This window comes from Anabas testudineus, chromosome 6 (assembly GCF_900324465.2).
Source record: "Anabas testudineus chromosome 6, fAnaTes1.2, whole genome shotgun sequence".
In the NCBI taxonomy this organism is placed as follows: Eukaryota; Metazoa; Chordata; class Actinopteri; order Anabantiformes; family Anabantidae; genus Anabas; species Anabas testudineus.
In genome coordinates, this window is record NC_046615.1 from 13,779,888 (window position 1) to 13,799,867 (window position 19,980).

General features: G+C 40.7%; 1 protein-coding gene across 1 annotated transcript in view; it reads left to right on the plus strand.

Annotated features, from left to right (window-relative positions):
- Positions 1 to 215: 215 nt before the first annotated feature.
- roraa (RAR-related orphan receptor A, paralog a) overlaps positions 216 to 19,980 on the plus strand; it is a 165,980-nt gene continuing 146,215 nt past the window's right edge. Inside the window, exon 1 of the mRNA XM_026365300.1 lies at positions 216 to 505. Coding sequence (XP_026221085.1) covers positions 352 to 505 — 154 coding nt within the window. The 5' untranslated portion in view covers positions 216 to 351. The remainder of the gene's footprint in view (positions 506 to 19,980) is intronic.

A 19,980-nucleotide genomic window follows, 5' to 3' on the forward strand; every position in this document is an offset into this window, starting at 1 on the left:
ATAACATCATGTATCGCTGCAGAAAACTGTTAAACAAGGTGACACCGTCATAAAAATGTTGACAGTTCCATGTAAAACTGCGCAGGGTGGAAAAGCATGGATGACTTGCAGGCCTACATCTATTCTTCGGCTATTGACAACCTCTCCCTTTCCAGTTTGCACGACTAGAGCTCTCACTAGCGCTGCTAGTGGACAATCAAACCTACACACCCACCTCCAGACACACTCGCATTTCTCATTTCTTACTTCTAGTCTAAATTAGATAGCAAGACGTAGTGTAGAGAGCTCACAGACCGCGTAGAATTAGTTTGAAGTATTAGCGGTAGTTAAACAGCGAATCTTAAATTCAACATGGAGTCCCCTCCAGATCCAGCGAGCGACCCGGGCAACAGCGCCTCGGAGCCGGCTACCCCGGTCAGGGAAACCCCGGTAAACCTGGAGACGCTCCGGAAAGCGGACCATCCAGCCCCGGTTCGAAGGCAGACCTGCTCGAGCACCAACAGAGGTAAGAGGACCGAGCTCCACGTCTTACTGTGCGGGAAATAAAGAGCGATCGGGGGAATATTTTCCCAATCAAACTTCAAAATGAATTAAAATCGCTTCCCCGTAAATAACTGCAGCCTGTCTAAATTCACCAAGCCGCGGGGGGAGACGCGGCTCGTTATTCGGGACCACCGCGGCTTTTTTTCAGCCCGTTCGCTTGTCATTATTTATTCGGTTTGTGTTGCTTGTGTTCAGGCTCCGCTGACAGCTCGGATCATAGTGGTGGTGGTGGTGTTGGAGGAGGGGGGGTGGGGGGTGATACGGTCACAGATGTCACATTTACTCTGACTGCACGATAAATCAATTAGCCAACTTCCAGCTGACCAACACCTCTTTCCCTCCGAGCGGCCGCTCGGACGCGATATTGTCAAAGTGTCAAAAGTGAACTTTTTGCAAACTGGCTCGTCTATCGATCAGTCCCGTCCTCCCTTTGTAGGGACGTGTCCTCCTCTATTCCTGACACAGCACACAGCGCCGTCTGGCTTGGGGGGTGGTGGTGGTGGTAGGGGGGGTTTTCACAGTCTTCAGCTAACACATTTCGGCTTCTCCTGTGCGTAAAAAAGACGCCCCGGCAGCTGGAATGTGTTTTGCGCCAGCTTGCAAAACAGTGTAACAGCGAGCATGAAGGCGCTGCACGGTCTTTACATCGACTGAACCTCAGCGCGATCACACAGCAAACACACACACACACACACACACACACACACACACACAGGCCCGGATTGTCAGATGCCCCCCCCCCCCGTCAAAAGTATGTCTGCATCGCTGCTGATCACTAGTTCATTTTCACATGATTTCAACCAGCGCGTCCCGTCCATGTTGTACAGTACAGACAGTATTTAACCACACCCCCCCTCCTCTCCCTACTGTCTCGAGTGCAGGCGAACTGGGCTCATCCAAGTTCAAAGAAATTGGGATTTCTTCTCTCATTCCTGTGCGAGGACAGTTGTGCTGTGTGACATGACGGTGGAAGCTTTTAAGATGTGACAATTAAGTCATCGCACGGTCTCTTTTTGTTTTTCTTCTTTTCTTTTAGGTGCCCACACTCTTCCTGCGCGCAGGGGTTATATTTAGAGTGTGATATGGTGAATGTGGAATGTAAGCTGGTTATGTAACAGGTTTAACCATAAACAGAGGCGCGCAACTGCGAGCACAAATCGCCATCGCAGACCTTCCTCACTTTGTGCAGGAGTTGAACCCTTCTTGCCCGCGATCACCGCGGTTGTTTGACTGAACTTATCTCTCCACTTTGAGCGCGCATTCATAAAAGCAACCAGAAAAGGGGAAGAAGTGTGGGACTCTTCTCTTTCCCGTGCTGGCACAGCCTGAGCGCTTATGTAATAGCGGGGCAAAGACAGGTAGTTGTAAAGGGCTTCGTGGATTGATTTCTATTTTCACAAGTCTGACTTTGAGACACTCCTAACCTGCTGACCCATATTCACCCCACCCTTTTATGCACAGGATTAAAGTGCGTCTGGGAAAGAGAAAGACAGGAAAAAGAACGCCTTTGGTCTGTTATGTAATGCTGAATGGGTGAAAAAAAAAAAAAAAAAGGAGTGGGACAACCTCTGCAGCTTTAAAGGAGTTCTCCTGCACTAAAACATTGCACTGTTTTTGAATCTTTATTTTGCTGATGTTAATTGTTAGAAAGTATTAGCAGCAGAAAAAGTTTAGAGGACTTTTCAAAAACTTATGTTATAATTTGTCTAAAAATCATACTGATTAAATTAAATCCCCAAATGTCAAATGTTAAACTGTGTGGGGTTACATTTCTAACGTGTATTATAGGCTGTTGTATTCCCAGGCAGCACACATGGTCAATTCTCAAAGACTTTTCTAAGAGGCAGTTAATTTATTATTTTATCTTTCAGCATCATGAAGCATCTGTAGCTTTGACACGCATTACATGCAGAATCTACAGTATAGGCACTTAAACGTGTTGCAAGGCATTAAAACGCTTGAAAATCTGATTATATTTAAATGTAATAATGTAGAAATATTCAGGAGAGAATTAGAAAAGCAGCAAACTAATGACGGCTTAAATACTTTGTTTAAAAAAGTGTTTGCCTAAAAATACAAGTGCTCAATAAAGAGAGGACCACAGTTGGTTCATTGCGTTGGCACACTTCAGTGCAGGATTATTAAAGTAAATAAATAAATAAATAAACAGAAATAAACAAACAAACAAAAACAGGACAATAAAACATGAATGGTTTGTGGTAGTGTTACAGATGTGTAAGACATTTCTTAGGATTAATTACAGTTCTGTGCTCCGACTCTGGCTTTCCAGGCGAGTCCCAGACACCAGCATCTGAAAGGCGTTAGACACTTGCTCAAGCACAGTTTCGTCCTCTATAGCAGCTGTGCTAAACTTTCTGGGGATGCACATTTCTTATCCTGCATGCAGAGCGTTTACTGTTTTAACCCTGAGTTGCTAATACCTTTTAAGTAGAAAAGGCTTACTTCAGCAGAAGCTGTGCTGAGAGACTTGAGTGGGTCAGAGAACGAGCCTTGGAGGGCTGTGGTTATCATTACTGGAAGGAATAAAAGGTGTTATTTTCATATAGCAAGATCTCTCTGTTTGGAACTTTGAAAACAATCAATATTAATGGCTTGGTTATGTAAGGTGATTGTCTGTGCAGAGGCTTCAAACCTCACGATTGCACAGGGAAGCTGTGAAGCTGCATATCTCATAAGAGCGCCAGCGTCCTGGAGCCTTTCATTAACTGGGGTTTGAGTGTCATAGTGTTGTAGTGGCACTGCCTACTGCACTTGTCAGTTCTTTGTTTGGGAGAAAGATGTAGAGGTGTTTTTAGAGGTGCTATTAGTTCTCCGCTGCATCATGTCTAAATTAATGTTTTTCATACTAAAAAACTATTACGTCACGTCATTTAGTGGCATTGTAGATTGTCCCATCAAACAATTTGCTTGACATTTTCTTAAAATAAAAAATAAAGCAGTTTTTAAGTGTTGATCTCATATTAAGAAACACGTCTCACCTCACATTAAAGTCCTGTGAGTGACCTAAACTAAAACGGTAGCGTATAAAAATATTCAGTCTTCTCTTAATGAACACAGACTTTTATCCAGCAGTTTTATTTTTGGGCTGCGAAATGAGTCCTCCCCCGCTAGAGTAGCAGCATTTATTTCGTTTTTGTTGACACAAGACGGATGGGGTGCAGGGATGCAGAGGCTTTTTTTAAAAGGTTTTACACGAAATCTCAGAAACCCGGGAGTTGGCATGGGGCTTGCATGCCACTCGAGTGGACAGCAACATTATTGAGGCTGTGGCATTCTCAAATTCAATGAATTAGGCCTCCCTGCCCGCTGGAGAGCAGGAAGATACAGGTATAGGCTTATAGCTGAGCCTTCAGCTCGGACAGATCCAGGAGAGGAACTCCATTAGGTTTCTCTCTTTTTTCTGGCTGGCTGCCTGTAGCGTAATATCGAGTTTCAGTCCTCTTGCGTTTTCAATTCATAAGTGTGGGTTAGGTGATAATATCATAAACTCTTTTATTGGTACCTGTCAGACAGTTAACATTGTTAGATGTTTGCCTATTTGAAGTCAAAGTACAGTATTTGATCTATTCACATTAAGTTCTCTTCTTCCCAATAGTATAAAACCTCAGTCAGTTTGAAGGATGAAAAAGATAAACAGCGTTTTTTTCAACTGCTCACTGAGCTGTTGACATTTGCTCTTAGTTTACACGTTGGTACCGCTGCTCATAAAAAAAATAAAAGGGCTGCTCTTCTGCACCTCAAAGGTCAGATTGCAATATGCGCAACTGAAGTAGATGTACCTAAGAATGTACCTACGATTGTGATGTTGTCACGTCAGGTGTGAGGCTCGTTTTAATTTGCTGTCAGCTTGGACTAACAAATAAAATCTACAGTATAAAATGATGAAATATGTTTTGGTTCAAACTGTTCTACTTATTTCTAACATGATGTAAGATCGCGTGAAATGAAGAAAAACTCTTTTCCTTGCTTCATTTCTCCTACTGAACTGTTTTGCTATCACTTGTATGAAAAATATATGATTATGCATCTTTCAAATATTTTTATATCAGTTCTCTTCCCGTAAAATTTCGGACTCATTGTTTGTGTGCATAGAAAATTTGGCCAGTAAGATGTAATTTTTGATTCTCTTTACAGAAGCTGGATTTCCACTTTCTAAAATGTATTAGTTGTGACACAGAACGAATGCATTTTTGGGCTTCTATCTACTTTTAAATTCCTAATGTTCAAATATTTAAGAGAAGTCGGCTGGATGGTGTGGAGAGTGTGGCCTTAACATTCAGCTTTGTGTGGAGACACGTCACACTCAGCCAAAAAATTACACTCGTGAAGGAATTTTATGGGACCTCTTAACTGAATGTTGTTGGAGCTTTTTAGGTTTAAATAGTAAACTGTTTTGAGCTCAACTGGCAAGAGTGAAAGTCTAAAAGAGTCCGGTTCAAGTTGGGTTTAGCAGTAGAACCCCTAGGAGGCGCTAGCAGGGTTTTAAGATTTTCTCTTTATTTCTGCAGTAATTATCGTCTGAGCATTTACTCGTCCATATCTGCAGTGTGAAGAATTTGAAAAACATGTAATAATCTGAGATGAGGAGAAGTGGAGTGCTCTTTTTGGTATGAGGGAAGCTTCATTAAAGGACTCCTGTGGATTTTATGGTAGGAAACTGCTTTGGAGATGCACTGTTGGTCCTCCCCAGCCACTGACAGTTTACACACTGACAGGATGCGCTGGCTGTTTGCAGGCGTACAATTGCCTAGATTTGTGAATACACATACATTTGGGTTGAAGCAGATACGTTTTCATAACTTGTGGCACCTTAATATGGTGAGCCTATGTACTTTTAGTCAGTTGGATTAATTTGCAAGTAAAATTGTTGTGCAAGTTGTACAATCGCTGCAGGTATATCACACAATTATTTGTTAGGCAGCTAAGCAGACTCACTGTAGATGCAAAACAATGAGACTATTACCTAAAATGAATAGATTCTACAAATACGTAGTACATTTTGGTCAATTTATCTTTTCATACAACCTCTTGACTGTTGTAGGTAATGCAATGAAAACCCTAATAGGCTACATAAATAAAAAAAAGTTTAGAAATGTCAAACTTAACCTAGACCAAATATAAAAGTTTTATTCTTGCGGGACATTTTATTTTGGAGTTTGAATCACTAGTGGCTTAATTGGGGCTGGCGAGGAAGTTTCAACTAGTGACAGATACCAGATTTGATGTGAAGTCTCCAGTGGTGAACGATAGCTCAGATCTATGGCCCATTTACAGAAGTTGTATCTTAGATACAGAAGTCTGAATAGTAATGACCGGAAATACTCCAGATGCATTATTGGAGGGTGTTAAAGGAGTCTAAATTTAATGTGGTACACTGTGACCTAAGTGCTGCTGCTTGGCTCCGTGCTGCTCTGTGCTCTCTGATATGAAATGGGCCTCTTAGAGGTCTAGAGGGAAAGAGGTGGTGAGAGGGGTCTAAAGGATCACTCAGAGGAATTCTTATGTCACATCTAGGGCCAAGCCTTTCAGAGCTCCATCAGTGTGGAGGCTGCAAAGCTCTCAAGCAGGTAGGTAAGCCCCTTACACTGAAAATTGTAGCACTCAGTCAGGAACTTTGACCAACAGTGTCTTTTAAACCATCATCCCTTTGCCTTTGAATAAAATGATACTGGACACATACGTTCACGCTGCTTCATGTCATGTGTGTCAAGTGACATGAATGTAAAGTCATCGAGTGTCTTCACGCTCAAAGTAAAGAAATATAAGAAAACAGGATGATCTGTTTGTTATAGAGGTTCTCCTGGATGCTATGTGCATCCACAGGAAGAGGTAACATTGTAAAATATAAAGTATGTTATTCAAACAGCACACCTTAAGAGCCTCTTAACTGTAACTTGTCTTGCTTTCTGTAGGCTAAATGGCTCTCATGGCACCTCTGGTTTAAGGACTCTGTTGAGTGCTGGAACACGGCATCAGACTAAGATGAAAATGGAAGAATCTGTTGCATATTGTAGCTCGTCTGGAAAAGTAACAAGGCAGGAGAATCCATGTTAGAGTAATAGTAGAATAGTCGAGACTAGTGTAGGTGGTCTCAGGACTTGTGTGTGTGTGCTTGTACTTTGTTTCTGCGTCTTTATTCCACCACATGTGAAGTTTTTCTTTTCCATTTGCACATATCCATCTTCTGACTTTACCAATTAAAATAATATTAAACAGTCTTGTAGGAGTAAAGCCTTTTTCAAGTGTATAAACTTTGATTTTTCTTGGCTCTGGCACATGAGGTAAATTAACAATATTGGGGAAAGCAAAGCACATGTATCACATCCTCTGTGTCTGTCATTTGTGTTACACGAGGAGGTTTTGAATATTGCTTAACAAAGTTTATTTGTCACCTGAAATAAACAACAAAAAAAAAAAACTTTTGGAGACGTGGCTGATAAAACAACTTGAAAATCAGTGTCATTTCTGTTGGCTTGATTATTTATATTGGAATAACAAGCGCGACTTAATCTCATAAATAAAAAAGGGAGAGATACAGATCCGTCCCCTCCAGGTACTGCCGCCACTTAATCGAATTAGCTCCACTCTCAGGCTTGACGGGCTCTTCAAACACCCCTGGTGACTTCTGAGTGCCGATTACAATCAGCTACTATTTTCAGCCTTTGATTAAAATCTGGTGAGGTTGGACAGAATTTTTTTGAGCGCAGAACCAACTAATTATTAACATCGCAGCCCATCTATCTCTTTTGCTGGTTACACGGGGGCCAATGGGCTGGAGTAGTTAAACAATACCCATAAGTATTAATCATGTTGAATCACTAAGTGTGAAACAGTGAGCTCGGTCTCGCCGAAACATCTCATACAAGCAAGTGTGTTGTCCAAACACAGAGAGCTTTGCTGACCTTTGTGTCGTATAAAGCAAACGTGAATGTAGAATATTTGTCAAATCAGACCATTTGTATTTATTTCATATTGTAGCATTTAGTCTGTTTGTGGTGCATAGAAACACTATAATCTTTGTCAAATAATCTAGTTGTTCACACAGATTTACTCATCTAGCAGACAATAGTGAACACAACACTTTACTCATGAAATAATAGAAGATGATCACAATTGTTCATGCCTCACACAGTATGTCATGAAATGATTGTAATGTGCCTGTCAAAGACAATTTCTGCTCTTTTGTTACTCTCAAAAGGCAGCTTTTGAATATGAATAAGTCACTAATGAATATTTGGTTCTCGCGCGTGTCTGTGGATTGATTGCTTTAGGAGACGTACTAAGACAGAGTGTGGCACGATGGGGCTCAATCAATGCAGAGATGCTGCTGCCGTGCTGCTTTGTGACAGTGATTGAGAGACAGTCACTTTTCACCATGCATGGTACACGAATCCTGCTCTCATTCACTGACAAATATCATGTCTGATCAATCAATATTTGCAGCTTTATTTTACTAATGCAGTGCCTAAGAGGCAATAATTAACGCCATGCTGGGTTGTTAAAAGCCTATTTTTACGTGACAGACAGAAATAGACATACAGAAATAGGAAGATGAAGGCTTTTGGTTGATGTTGATAGTGGTATAGTGTGCAGATGTTCCCTGTACACTGCCGTACGAACTTAGCAGGAACTTCAGATTTTTTAAATGATTCCTGTTGCTTTCAAGTTATTTTTAAAAATCAAAACTATTTTTCACTTTTAACTGTTTTTTGAGTGTTAAATATTTGTATTCAGCCTTTTTTTGAAGTTGCTAATTTGTTTGATTTGTTGGCGTAATTGAAATATGCTATGAAACCATGTAACTGAGGGAATATTCATTCAATGTCATCTTGTGTTAAACAAGTGTGGCTTGTGATGCTCATTAATTTCTGCTTGCTCCACTTGCAATGTTTGGGCTCTATTTGCTGGCTCAGTGCCACATAGTCTTCTGAAAGAGCCACTTCATCTCTGTCAGGGGCAGGTGGAAATTTGCTGCACACTTCTAATTGGACAAAGTGCCTTTCAAACTCATAGCTATCACATACAGATCAGCTTATCATACGGGCCAGGTGTGAACAGAGGTTTTCCACGTCCATCCCTCTTCCTCTACACTTCTTTTATGCATTTTTTAATCAACTTTTAGATTCTCCCTGTAATGTGTCACTTTCTAAACCCCTTGCTGCCCTGTGGCCCAAAGCATAATAGGCTTCGTTGTACAGATTAATTACAAGAAAGTATACTTGTTATTTTGACTTTGGACCATTTATTGTGTACTGTAGAGCAACGTTTACACAAAAGGCATCTTATAAAAACTGGGAGATCAAAATAATTATTAAAGTGATTTGAACAGATTATGCTAATTATGCCTGGATAAGATCCTTAAGAAGGTCCTTCCTAAGTTTACATCCTAAATGGTTGTAGTCTGGTCATCCTTACTCTTAAGTGCAGAAACATTTGCACCAGCCAGAAGGAGAATCTGAGGCTGCAGGCTAGCTCACAGGAGGCTTCAAGGTCTGCAGTATAGCTTGGGGCCAGACCTCACTGTGCTTGTAAAAGTAATCATTGAAATCTTCAGATCAATTCTTCATCTGAAAGGTAACCAGTGAAAAGAGCAGCAAGTGGGGTGGTGTTATTTTGTCTGTTTGAATAAGTTAAAAGCCTGACTGCTGAATTTTGAATAAGTCAAGGAAGTAAAACTGATAAATGACTTTTTTTTTATTAATATCATTACAAATCATTAAAAAGAAACAAACAAAAAATAAAAAAAAAGTGTTGTAAAAGGAGGTCATGTTTTAGGCACAAGTTTTTGGACCCTTTTTTTCCTGTAAAATTTCTGGTGAAGAAAACTTGTTGCTTAGTTGTCAAGTCTTCCAGGTCAAATGCAAGTGGAAAGACGCAGCTGTAGACGCATTTGAGGAACTGGTTTTTAAAAGTGCAAAACAGCAGCTGTGTATTGTCAGTGCAGCAGTTAAAGGAAATATTTTCTACTAATCGGAAAAGTGGGAACACTTAAATACAGTATGATGATGATGATGATGATGATGATGATGATGATGGGGAATAAATATTCAAGAAGTTCAGTACCAATTGAACTGATTACACTGACTGTTGTCATTTTGATACAACCTAGTATGTCAATCTATTCTATTTCACCTACAGTACCTGCAGTATATCTAAAAGACTGAACGTTGATTCTTGACCTGATATTTTAGTTGTTCAAAGCTTTATCTGTTACTTTGAGGACGTCATTTGTACTGTGCATTGTTTCTCACAAGTATATATTTGATAGTTTAGAGTGTTTGAGAAATTATTGCTTCTCTTTCCACACATCAGGCAAACATGGCAATATTTTGGCACACTCTATTGCTTATCTTGTCTACATGTCGTCAGCGCAGATGTATTACCCTCTGCTGATTTGATTCTGGGCAAAGGAAAGTGGACAGGAGAGATTGATGGCGGTGTCCCCAGTCAGACAGATAACACCTGATTCTGCCTGCAGGGGGTTGGTCTAGCACACTCCTCCCCTGCAACTCAGATGCATTGAAGGCTGTACTGAGGAGGTGAACCGTTCCTTCACTCAATGCAAATTCAGGGCCACATTCAGAGACGATCCCAGGACGATTGAGCCAATGTGGCCCCCGAGCACTCTGCACCACATGATCCATGCATCAGGCACACCTGGGAGAAACCCACACAGGCATGGGGGTCATTTGTTTAACACAGGTGCATCATGTATCTCAACACACCCGACGCACAGACGCTTGAAAGCACGTTCAGAGACTCAAACATGCCCGAATGCACATGTACGCACAGAAACACAAGTGTTAATGAAATGCAGTCAGTGAACATGGTTATACAGTAAATTGGAAAATGTCTGCTGTACAACAGAGTTTGTTATGACCTAATGCTTTTTCATGTCGTGCATTTTCTTTTTGGCGAGTCTTGATAAAATTTCACAAGGAAATATACTGTAGAAAAAATGTATTCAAAAGATGTTAAATTGAAGAAATATTGTTCATAAATGCACTTGGAGACATTATTTTAGGCTCGGTAAAAATTGTAAAGCTCGGTTTGCAGTATTTTCTGAAATTGATAGACTAAGCAATTACTCAAGTGAAAAAAAAAAAATCAAAAGCTCAAACTTCAGTATAAATTGGAGTAATACAAATTTACACTTCATACTGGCATCATGCTTGAATGTTCCCTATGCTGCCTGCACCATATGCATACCGAGGGCATTTGAAAAAAACAGAAAGCTCAGCTCTTGCACTCTAATAGCTCTTTTGATGCTCATTTGTTATAATTTACCTACCATCAGTAACATATGAGTGCCTTATGAGTACGCTGCTGCACCAAAAGAAACATACAATATAGCAAAGCAAATTTTTCTCTTTTTTATTCAATAACAAGGTGTTCAGCACAGGTTCTCAGTGTGTGAAGCAGATGGTGAAAGGCTAGTGTACAATAGATCTCGATATTAACTGTAGAACATGCTGGGAGTGTTGGTGGATGGCACACAGCAGAGTAAAAGAGAAGCAGTGACCTTCTGTCCCATCGTTTACCCCCTCGTGCCCCCCATACTGCTCTCAAATTACTTTGTTTTAGCCAATTAAAGCAGCCGGCTGAGCATCAAGCAGTCTGCCATTTTTCGCTCACCTGGACCCATGTGACATTATCGCTCTGTCATCAGGAGAGATCGCTGTAAGTGGGAATCTCCGGCATGGCATCGTGCCACCTTAGACCCCTCTGTGTTCACTGAGATTAATGCAGCGATTCTCCCTCCAACTTGCAAGAATCTCAGTCAGCTCTCTCACCTGATCTTGGTGATAGTGCTGCACACAGCTTCCCACTGCAGGAACCAGTGAGCAAATGATGATGATGGGTTTACAATGCTTTAGTACGGACTACAGACATACATCTAGGGATATTCTCTGAATTACCTCTGGCACAGTAAAAAGATGAGTTTCTAAATGTGCAAGGAATCTATTGTCCTTAAGTTTCCTTGTTGCTGATCAAGATACCATATGCTGAGAAATGGTTCTCCATCCAAATCCTGTAATGGCTCAATAATAGAAAGAAAGACGGCAGACACAACAATACCGTGGCACGGGATGAGTGAAGGACTGGAGTGTGTGGTGTTTAACAGCCATACGAGCACAGATTATGTGCTTGAAGGGGCTGAATTGAGTGCCAGCAGTGACAGTTGGGCTGGGAATTGAGTGTGCCTGGGACGTACGGCTTGACTCTGCTCGGAAACACCACTGGGTCCAGGGCTCATCTCTGTAGTCCTCCTCCTCCCTCCTACCGTAGAGGCATTGTGGCCCGCCGTTTGCTCCGCTTCACCGGGGGAATGGACGGGCCCCTGCTCCTGCTTGATGAGCACTCACTAATGGCTGCTTCTTTGAAAGCTGACGGGCCCGTTTGAGGAGGAGTGTCTTTTACTTCTCTCCAGCTTGCCTTGGCTGGGCATTCGTCAGGCTGCCTGGCTTTGCTGTCCTGCCCACATGATGGTGCGCCAAGGGGCTGAAACGTCTGTCATTTGTTTTACTTTCAAATAAAAGTTGATGATTTACCAATAAAAAGTAAAAATAGTCTTTTGATTATGTCTGGCGGCATATGGAGCAAGTGTTGCAATAGTGACATTTTCAGCACTTTGTCATCCTAGAAATAACAGAAGACAAAAGAGATTTGTCTTTTTACTTTTTTCTATCTCTCTCCTCTGATAATGAATAGTGTGGCCACCAAATTGTGTAACGTGAACAAGTGAGTACTGGAAGTGTGATAGATATCGAAACACATTATGGTTGAGGACACATACTGAAGTCTGCAGTAAATTGCAGTGAGTGTTGACAAGCTGCTTTTCTTTAACATCGGAATCTGTGCAAATTCATGTAACAGTTTGGCAAAAATGTACAAATGTGGCATAAAGGGAGACAGAAACAATCACACCCTCCCTGTTCATGTTTTATTTAAGAAAAAGGTATTTTTTACTGTTTGACAGTACAAGAAGGACTCCAGCAGCAAAGAATGTGGAACTGGGAGGTCTGTAATAACAGCATAAGTAGTTGGGTTTGAAATCAGGCCCCTTGACAGTTTGTAGACATTAGATTCAGAAATGCATAGAATTCAAGAAAGAAGAGAGGAGAGGAGGGGAAACCAGTAGGCAGATATATTTATATAGACATCAGCACTATAGATAATAACTGAATATCATGTCTTAATGCTTGAAGATGCTAGTTACCTGGTTGCTTATCTCGCTGCTACCCTTCACCACGGATGCGTCTTTTCACCCCAGAGGCAGCTCGTGTACCTGTTGCCCTTTCATTCACAGTTGTACCAGTCTGGAGCTTCTGGAGACTCCATTAGGAAGTTGGAGTTGTCCTTGGAAATCTCCTCTCTATAACTTCTCTTGTCTTCACTCTCTCTCTAGCCCCCTCTCTCTTTCACATGCACTCTTTTTTTTTTTTCCCCCACTTGAAACTAGAGCGAAGGTCAGAATGGCGAATTTGATATAAGAGCTGAGGTGCTTCCGTGGAGCACCTTGTCAACTCAAAACAATAGGTTTGCAGGAGCTGTTACGCCGAATAAAGACTGTTCGCATATTCCCAGAGAAATGTCCTCTGCTAGACATTCCCAGAAGAGAACATTTGTCTGCATACATTTTTACCAGTCCTGGCCCAGTAGAAAATGGAAGTTAAAGCAACAAGAAGTCATGTATGTGAACAAATAAGTTATTTCACCTGGGAGATAGAAAAAGTCATCCAGCCTGAATATTTGAACATTTGTGACATTTGAATTTGTCATTAAATGCTCAAATAGTCTTCACTTCCCCATCCTGTTCCGCTTTGCGTTTAAATGAAGCTCTTGCTCTAACCCAGCATATAATGTTGCAGCTTTATTAGGCTGCACATAATGTCTATGAAGAAGTAGCAGATGTTGGCAGTTGCATAATGGCAACAAAAAAAAAAAAGCAGCTGGCTGTAGTGTTGTATAGCAGTGTGATGAAATAGTTTTAATTTGATCTGTCCTCGTTGTCTCAGTGGTGTCTCTGAGCTGCCCCTCGGTAGGAGCTTAAAAACAGAATGTCATCAAATAGGTCACGATGAATTTGTAAACCAGATTAGCACTTTGTATTGTTTTATTCAAATAAAAAAGACAAACTAGTGAGGACATGACAGCAATTCAAGGTAGGTTTTTCAAGGCAATGGCCATTTTTTAAATTGCTGGACACAATCTTGCGTGTAAAAAACAAAAAAGACCTCAGTTAGGAAAAAGCGTCAACCAGAAATGAATGGATGAAATGCTAATATAACTGCTTTATTCATTTGCATTGCTAGAGATCTCTCACCAACCAGTTGTCACAGGCAGTTTCATCTCAAATTAAATTCATTTGGATATGACATTTTAATTGGAACACTATTCCCATTAATTGAACAAATTAGAGAAACTCTGCTGGGGGAAAAGGTAATCTCTGGGAGATGTTTTAGAATTCACAATTTAGAATTAAAAATCAGCTGCTTGGCTTTGTTTGTGTGGGAGCCAGGTTCGCGGCAGTGCACGCAGGCTGCGCCAGCGCTCAAGGTCTCAGCGGCACTCAAGGCTCACATTGTCTTCATTAAAAGCGATTAAGGAATAGGTCAATTTAGTCTGCTTGGCTGGTTGGAGCCTTGCATTTCCTCCTATGAAATGTCTTTGTCTTCATCTGCCCGGCCTCCGTGGGCTCAGGCAGTCACTCAAGCAGCAAATATGATCCGTCACTATTTTATGCATGTTTACATGTCTGATTTGAATGTCTCAGTGAGTCATGGAAGTATCATTTTAAATGTTGTCATTTTGTTTTTATTTGTGTGTGAGTGTGTGCGTGCATGTGTTTGGGGTTTCATGCTCCCGTGCTCTGTTTCAGTACGCATGCCATCTGGGTGCTGATGAGCTGCTGTCTGATTAGCAATGAAAAGTGCTGTTCACCCTGCAGCTTGAACTACTGTGAGCAATTAATTACACTAATATAAATCACCTTAAAATGTGTGTGGTTGATTTCCTAAACATATGTGGATATGGAAATGTTTTCCACCTCAAACATGAGGTTTTTCCTAATGTTTCAGCTTGAACGGATGCCATGTCTGTGTGGCTAAACAGAGGTTTTTACCCCTTTTGTCTATAAAATAAATAAACATTCACTGTTGCTTTTAGAGAGTTTAGATCCCTTGTGCTTAAGCCTACACTTCTCCACGTTAACTTGTCTTTAGATCACAGTGGGACATTGCAGCACCTATGAATTACCTCCCAGAAAGACAATTTAATGTCTCAAAATGTGTTTCAATAGTCTTCAATAGACTTCCCCTTTGTCATGAGTAGCCAGATGTAGGTAAATGTCAAACATATGTTATCAAATTATAAGGGAAATTGTCTATTCATCTTGTGTACGCATGAAGAAAAATCTCCAACAAATACTTGTTACATTAATCTTGTTTAATTTGCGTTGCTGTAATCTGCATTGTGTAGTGGCATTACAACCCTTTGAAATTTCAGCTCATTGTATTTCACCCCATTCAGAGCATATGGTTTCTCAGCTACCACACTGTTGTGTGTCAACAGTGACTACAAGCACCTGTGACCAAGGAGCTGGATTGTGAAGCTCGAGGATGAATCACAGCACTGTTTTGAAACAATGACAGCATTTGTTTTTACTTTCAATTTGAAATAATGTTTAAGTTTAGGATTTTTACCCCAGCAGTCACAATTAATATTTTTCTAGCAAGCATCTTAAACACATTTGAATGAACTAACACATACTGCCCATCCAAAAAAAAACAAAAACAAAAAACACACACACTCTAATATTTGTTGGACCGCTTTTAGCTTTGATTACGGCACGCATTCACCATGGTATTGTTTCAAACATTTTTTCTGTCCAGAGTTGCATTCATTATTCACCAAGATCTTGTATTGATGACATGAGAGTCGGACCGCTGCACAAAGTCTTCTTTAGCACATTTCAAAGACTCTCAATGGGGTTAAGGTCTGGACTTTATTGTGGTCAATGCATGTGTAAAGATTATGTGTCATGCTCCCTGAACCACTATTTCACAGTTTGAGCTAGATGAATCCTGACATTGTCATCTTGGAATATGTCCGTACCATCAGGGAAGAAAAAATTCATTGATGGAATAACCTGGTCATTCAGTATATTTAGGTAGTCAGCTGACCTCATTCTTTGGACACATAACGTTGCTGAACCTAGACCTGACCAACTGCAGCAACCCCAGATCATAGCACTGCCCCCACAGGCTTGTACAGTGGGCACTAGGTATGATGGATGCATCACTTCACCCGCCTCTCTTTTCCCTGATGCGCCCATCACTCTGGGTAAATCTGGACTCATCAGACCACATGACCTTCTTCCATTGGACAGTTCTTAACCCAGTTTTAGTAATTTTATCAGTCTCCTTAGATGTTTTCTTTGCTTGATGCATGTCAATAATTTGACCCTTCTGAAACAGATTAACGTCTTTTCCACGACCACACCATTTGTCTTCCTACATGGCTGTTTAAGAAATGAGAAGCTACTTACTGCATCAGTTAGGGTTAAATAACTTGTTGCCAGATGAAAGATAATCATCCATGCAGTAATTATCCAATGGGAGGCTCTTACCTATTTGCTTAGTTGAATCCAGGTGGCAACTTTTTTTTTGGATGGGCAGTGAATAAAAAAACACAATACCATGTCATGTACAGTAGGCTACTGATAATGTAATATGGTTGAGAACCTTAATTGAAGCTCTCTGTAGTAAAATGAGGGTGGAAAGCAGATGATAAGGTGTAAGAAGGAAAGAGAGAGAGACCCAGACAGAGGGGGGCTCTTAGATTGTGGGGCCAGGGGGAAAAAGTTCCCCCATGCTTGTCAGAGTTTGAGCAAGTTCAGAATTGATGGAGCCCACAGGCAGCACTGCTAATTTTAGTTGAAATCACCTAAGTGGTTTGGCTAATTTATCCAGGCTCCTCGGCCTCAGCCCCTGATTTCTGGCTCTCCCCTGCCTCCCCCTCCCTCCCAGACATATCCACAGAGCGTGAAGGTACCAGGAGGTGACAGTGGGAACAGAAGGGTATTTTGTGCCCAGCTGATTTGCAGAGCACAGAGTGGTTTCAACCTGTGTCATGCATTTGGTTATTGTTTGACCCTTGACGACAGCCCACGTTCAACCATCTATTCCATAAAATGATTTATACCATTCTGTATTTAACACAGTAATAATTAGATTAGAATTTTTAACCACATGGAAGAAAACGTGATGCAAACGCTAATATATTTGATCTGTCCTGATGATGTTTGTTCTTGATAGTTATTTAGATATGAAGATTTAAATATCAGGAGATGACAATCATTTTAACGCACATGGAGAGGATATCGCTGGCAAGTCTGATTTTGTGTAGTGACGATCTGCCAGCTGGATATGCTAAACATGTTGAAGCTTAACAAACATCATTGCTGGCTTTTGAATTTTCAGTTACAAATCTGAGAGTCCCTTTGACAGGAAATTTGTATGAAACTTAAAATTGCCAGCAAAAATTGAACTTGGATCCTTGATCTGGTTGTTCCATTTATTTTTATGATTTCAGGCAGTCACATGATGAAAACCAGAGCAGGTCGTCGCGACATATCACCGTGACTAAAGTACATCAGAACCGTCTGTTGTGTATAAGGCGAAGTGGATATTCATGCCAAGATGTTGCTTATAATCATCAGATGTTCCTGAAGAGTCAAATGAAGTAATTCGTGTCACAGTTACTCAGAAGATCCTTTGGAAAAATCAACGCAATTGTTGAGTGTCCACTACTAATTGACAGCTAATGGAGAATTTAATGATGTTAAAGTATGTTTTATATTTTATAGGTTTAGTAACAACACATAGGAAGTTGTAAGTAAGTTTTCATACAAGAACTAAACATTAATTGAATTCTGGTCCTTGAAAGGAGCAGGTTAACCCAAGGTTCATGTCATCATCAGATGATGATACATTTTGTACAGGAGCATCAACGAGTATGGTATGTATGTTTTTTCTGTCATAAATATTAGTAGTTGATGATGACAAATGAATGGTGAATGTTATAAAACCATTATTATAGGTTAATATCAATCGCAGTTAATATGTACATTTAATGTCTTCTGTTTTGTAAAGCCATATTTCTATATAAACAATTTGGTTTTCCACGTGGAAAGACAAAAAAACACATTTTCAGAACAGGGAGAACAAGGAGAGGACATGTCTGCAGTCTTGTGTGTGGGCCAGCAGTTTTTGGCAGATGAATGTAGGGGTTTTATGTGCCAAGCACCTGGTCAAACTGCAAACAATGAGGGGCTTATGGATTCTCTTTATCCAACAACGACTGAGATGATACCTAGAACGTTACAGCTCTTGTGGGCCCTTTTAAGAAATGCTGATGCACAATAATGCTCAGCACTTCTGGTTGCTGTGGAAATGTTTCCAAGCTTTATATACTATGCAGTATGTAGTATAGGAGCTCGACAAGTTACACAGCGCTGACATATTAATGTTTCTTTATCTTACAATTAGCACTTTAACTGTCTCTTATTTACACTGCTTGTTACCACCTCAACAAAGAAAACAGTTAATCAGGTTTGTCTAGCTGTAGCAAAGCATCAAACAAACAAAGCATCAACTGTTTCCTACACATACACTGAAGTGAATAAGGATTGCATAAGGATCTGCTTAATGGGCTGATGAAATAGTGATATTGCCTATACAGTAGACAGTTTAAAATAATATTTGAAGAACTGAGTTTGAGTGCGGAGGGTCCTGCTTGAGTCTTTAGTAGTGATCTAATAATGAGTTCCACAGATGGGTTTGTTGGCTGAAGCACTGCTGAGTCCACCGTGTATGCGGTAGAGAGTGTCAAAGTGTCTCCTGTGCAGGATCATCTCCAGGTTTTGGGGAATGGATGGTGTCTGCCAGACATGCTGGCAGTCAGTGGGCCTTCTCTCCTGCACTACCTGGGCTGGAGCTCAGCCAGGGTTAATTATAGGGGAGCTCCAGAGTCTTGTGTCACTAAGGATGGTAGACAGAATATTGTCATACTGCCATGTCCTATACAGAAAAGACAAGAGTAAAAGCACACCTGCTCAGCCAGAGTTTCAGCGGTGTTTCTCTCTGCCACAGTGATTTCAGTCTGAAATGAACAGTTGCCAAGAGCCAAATGGCTAATAAAATTGTCTTTACAGGCTTTGTGCCTGGCTGCCAATATAATGCAATGTTAAGCTTGGAAAAAAATTAACATTTCTCCTCCATCATAAGCGTCACAGTCCCTGTGTCCATTCACAGACCCACTGTGGACAGTGAAAGAAAAAAAGAAATCAATATAGCAGAATCAGAAATATGATCTTTTTTATTCTTCTTCCTTGTCAGACTCTGGCACCTGCAGTACATTATCCATGATGCAATTTGATAGCTGACAGTTATTTGGGAGATTTGGATGTTTTACACTATCTGAGCAATGTTAACTTTTCCTTCTACAGACAAGTTAGGATCCATGTGTCTATTTATCATGAATGAGTCCATTTTTTCCAGTTGTCTTGGCAGGTACTTCTTGATACGGATGTCCATCAGTCTGATAGTTGATCCAACTCTTTGGTCACGGGCAAGATATCCTGACAACTGCTGGCAGGATTGCAATTAGTTTTAGTGTAATGATTGTGGTGATCCCCTGGCCTTTAGTATTTTGCCTTTCTAATGTCAAAATTTCTCCTTGTCCAACAATTTCCCTGACAACAGTGAGTTTCCTGCTTTAAAGCCAAAGCTTTTACTTGTAGAGCAAAATTTAAAGCTGTCATTTCAAGAGCACCAGTGCCAGCGTTACCTCAACTGGTCCATTCTGTACACAAGATATGAAAATTATCAGCTAATTTAATGATTAGAGTCATTATTCCCAAAGGATGATTCCAGACTTTAGGTCTAGTCATCAGACCAATCTTATTCTATATACTTAAGAACACTGTCACATCTTCCTGCTGTCCTCCGGGGAGCACATTCGTGATTCACTATTGTGACCCATTGACCTTTCCTTTACTACCCTCAGGCCAAAGTTTTCACTTGTACATAACGTCTCTTAAAATTTAAAGGGCACATTACCATGAACACAACTGAACACTGTCATACTTCCTGGAGGATTCTTGACCATGCGGTCATCATATGACCTTTTCTTCGGTGCCACCCTTGCAACAAGATATCAGCTTTGTACACAAAATAACTGATGGTCAAATTGTGTTGAGTTCTGCTTTCAGGATTAGTGGTTACCAGGGGATTAACATTGGGGATTTCAGTGACTTGAGTGAGTGAGTCTTTTCTCTAGTTCCACCCTTGCAGAAAGGTATTCAAGTAAACATACAATATTTGAAACCCATTGTGCTTTTTGTGCATATTC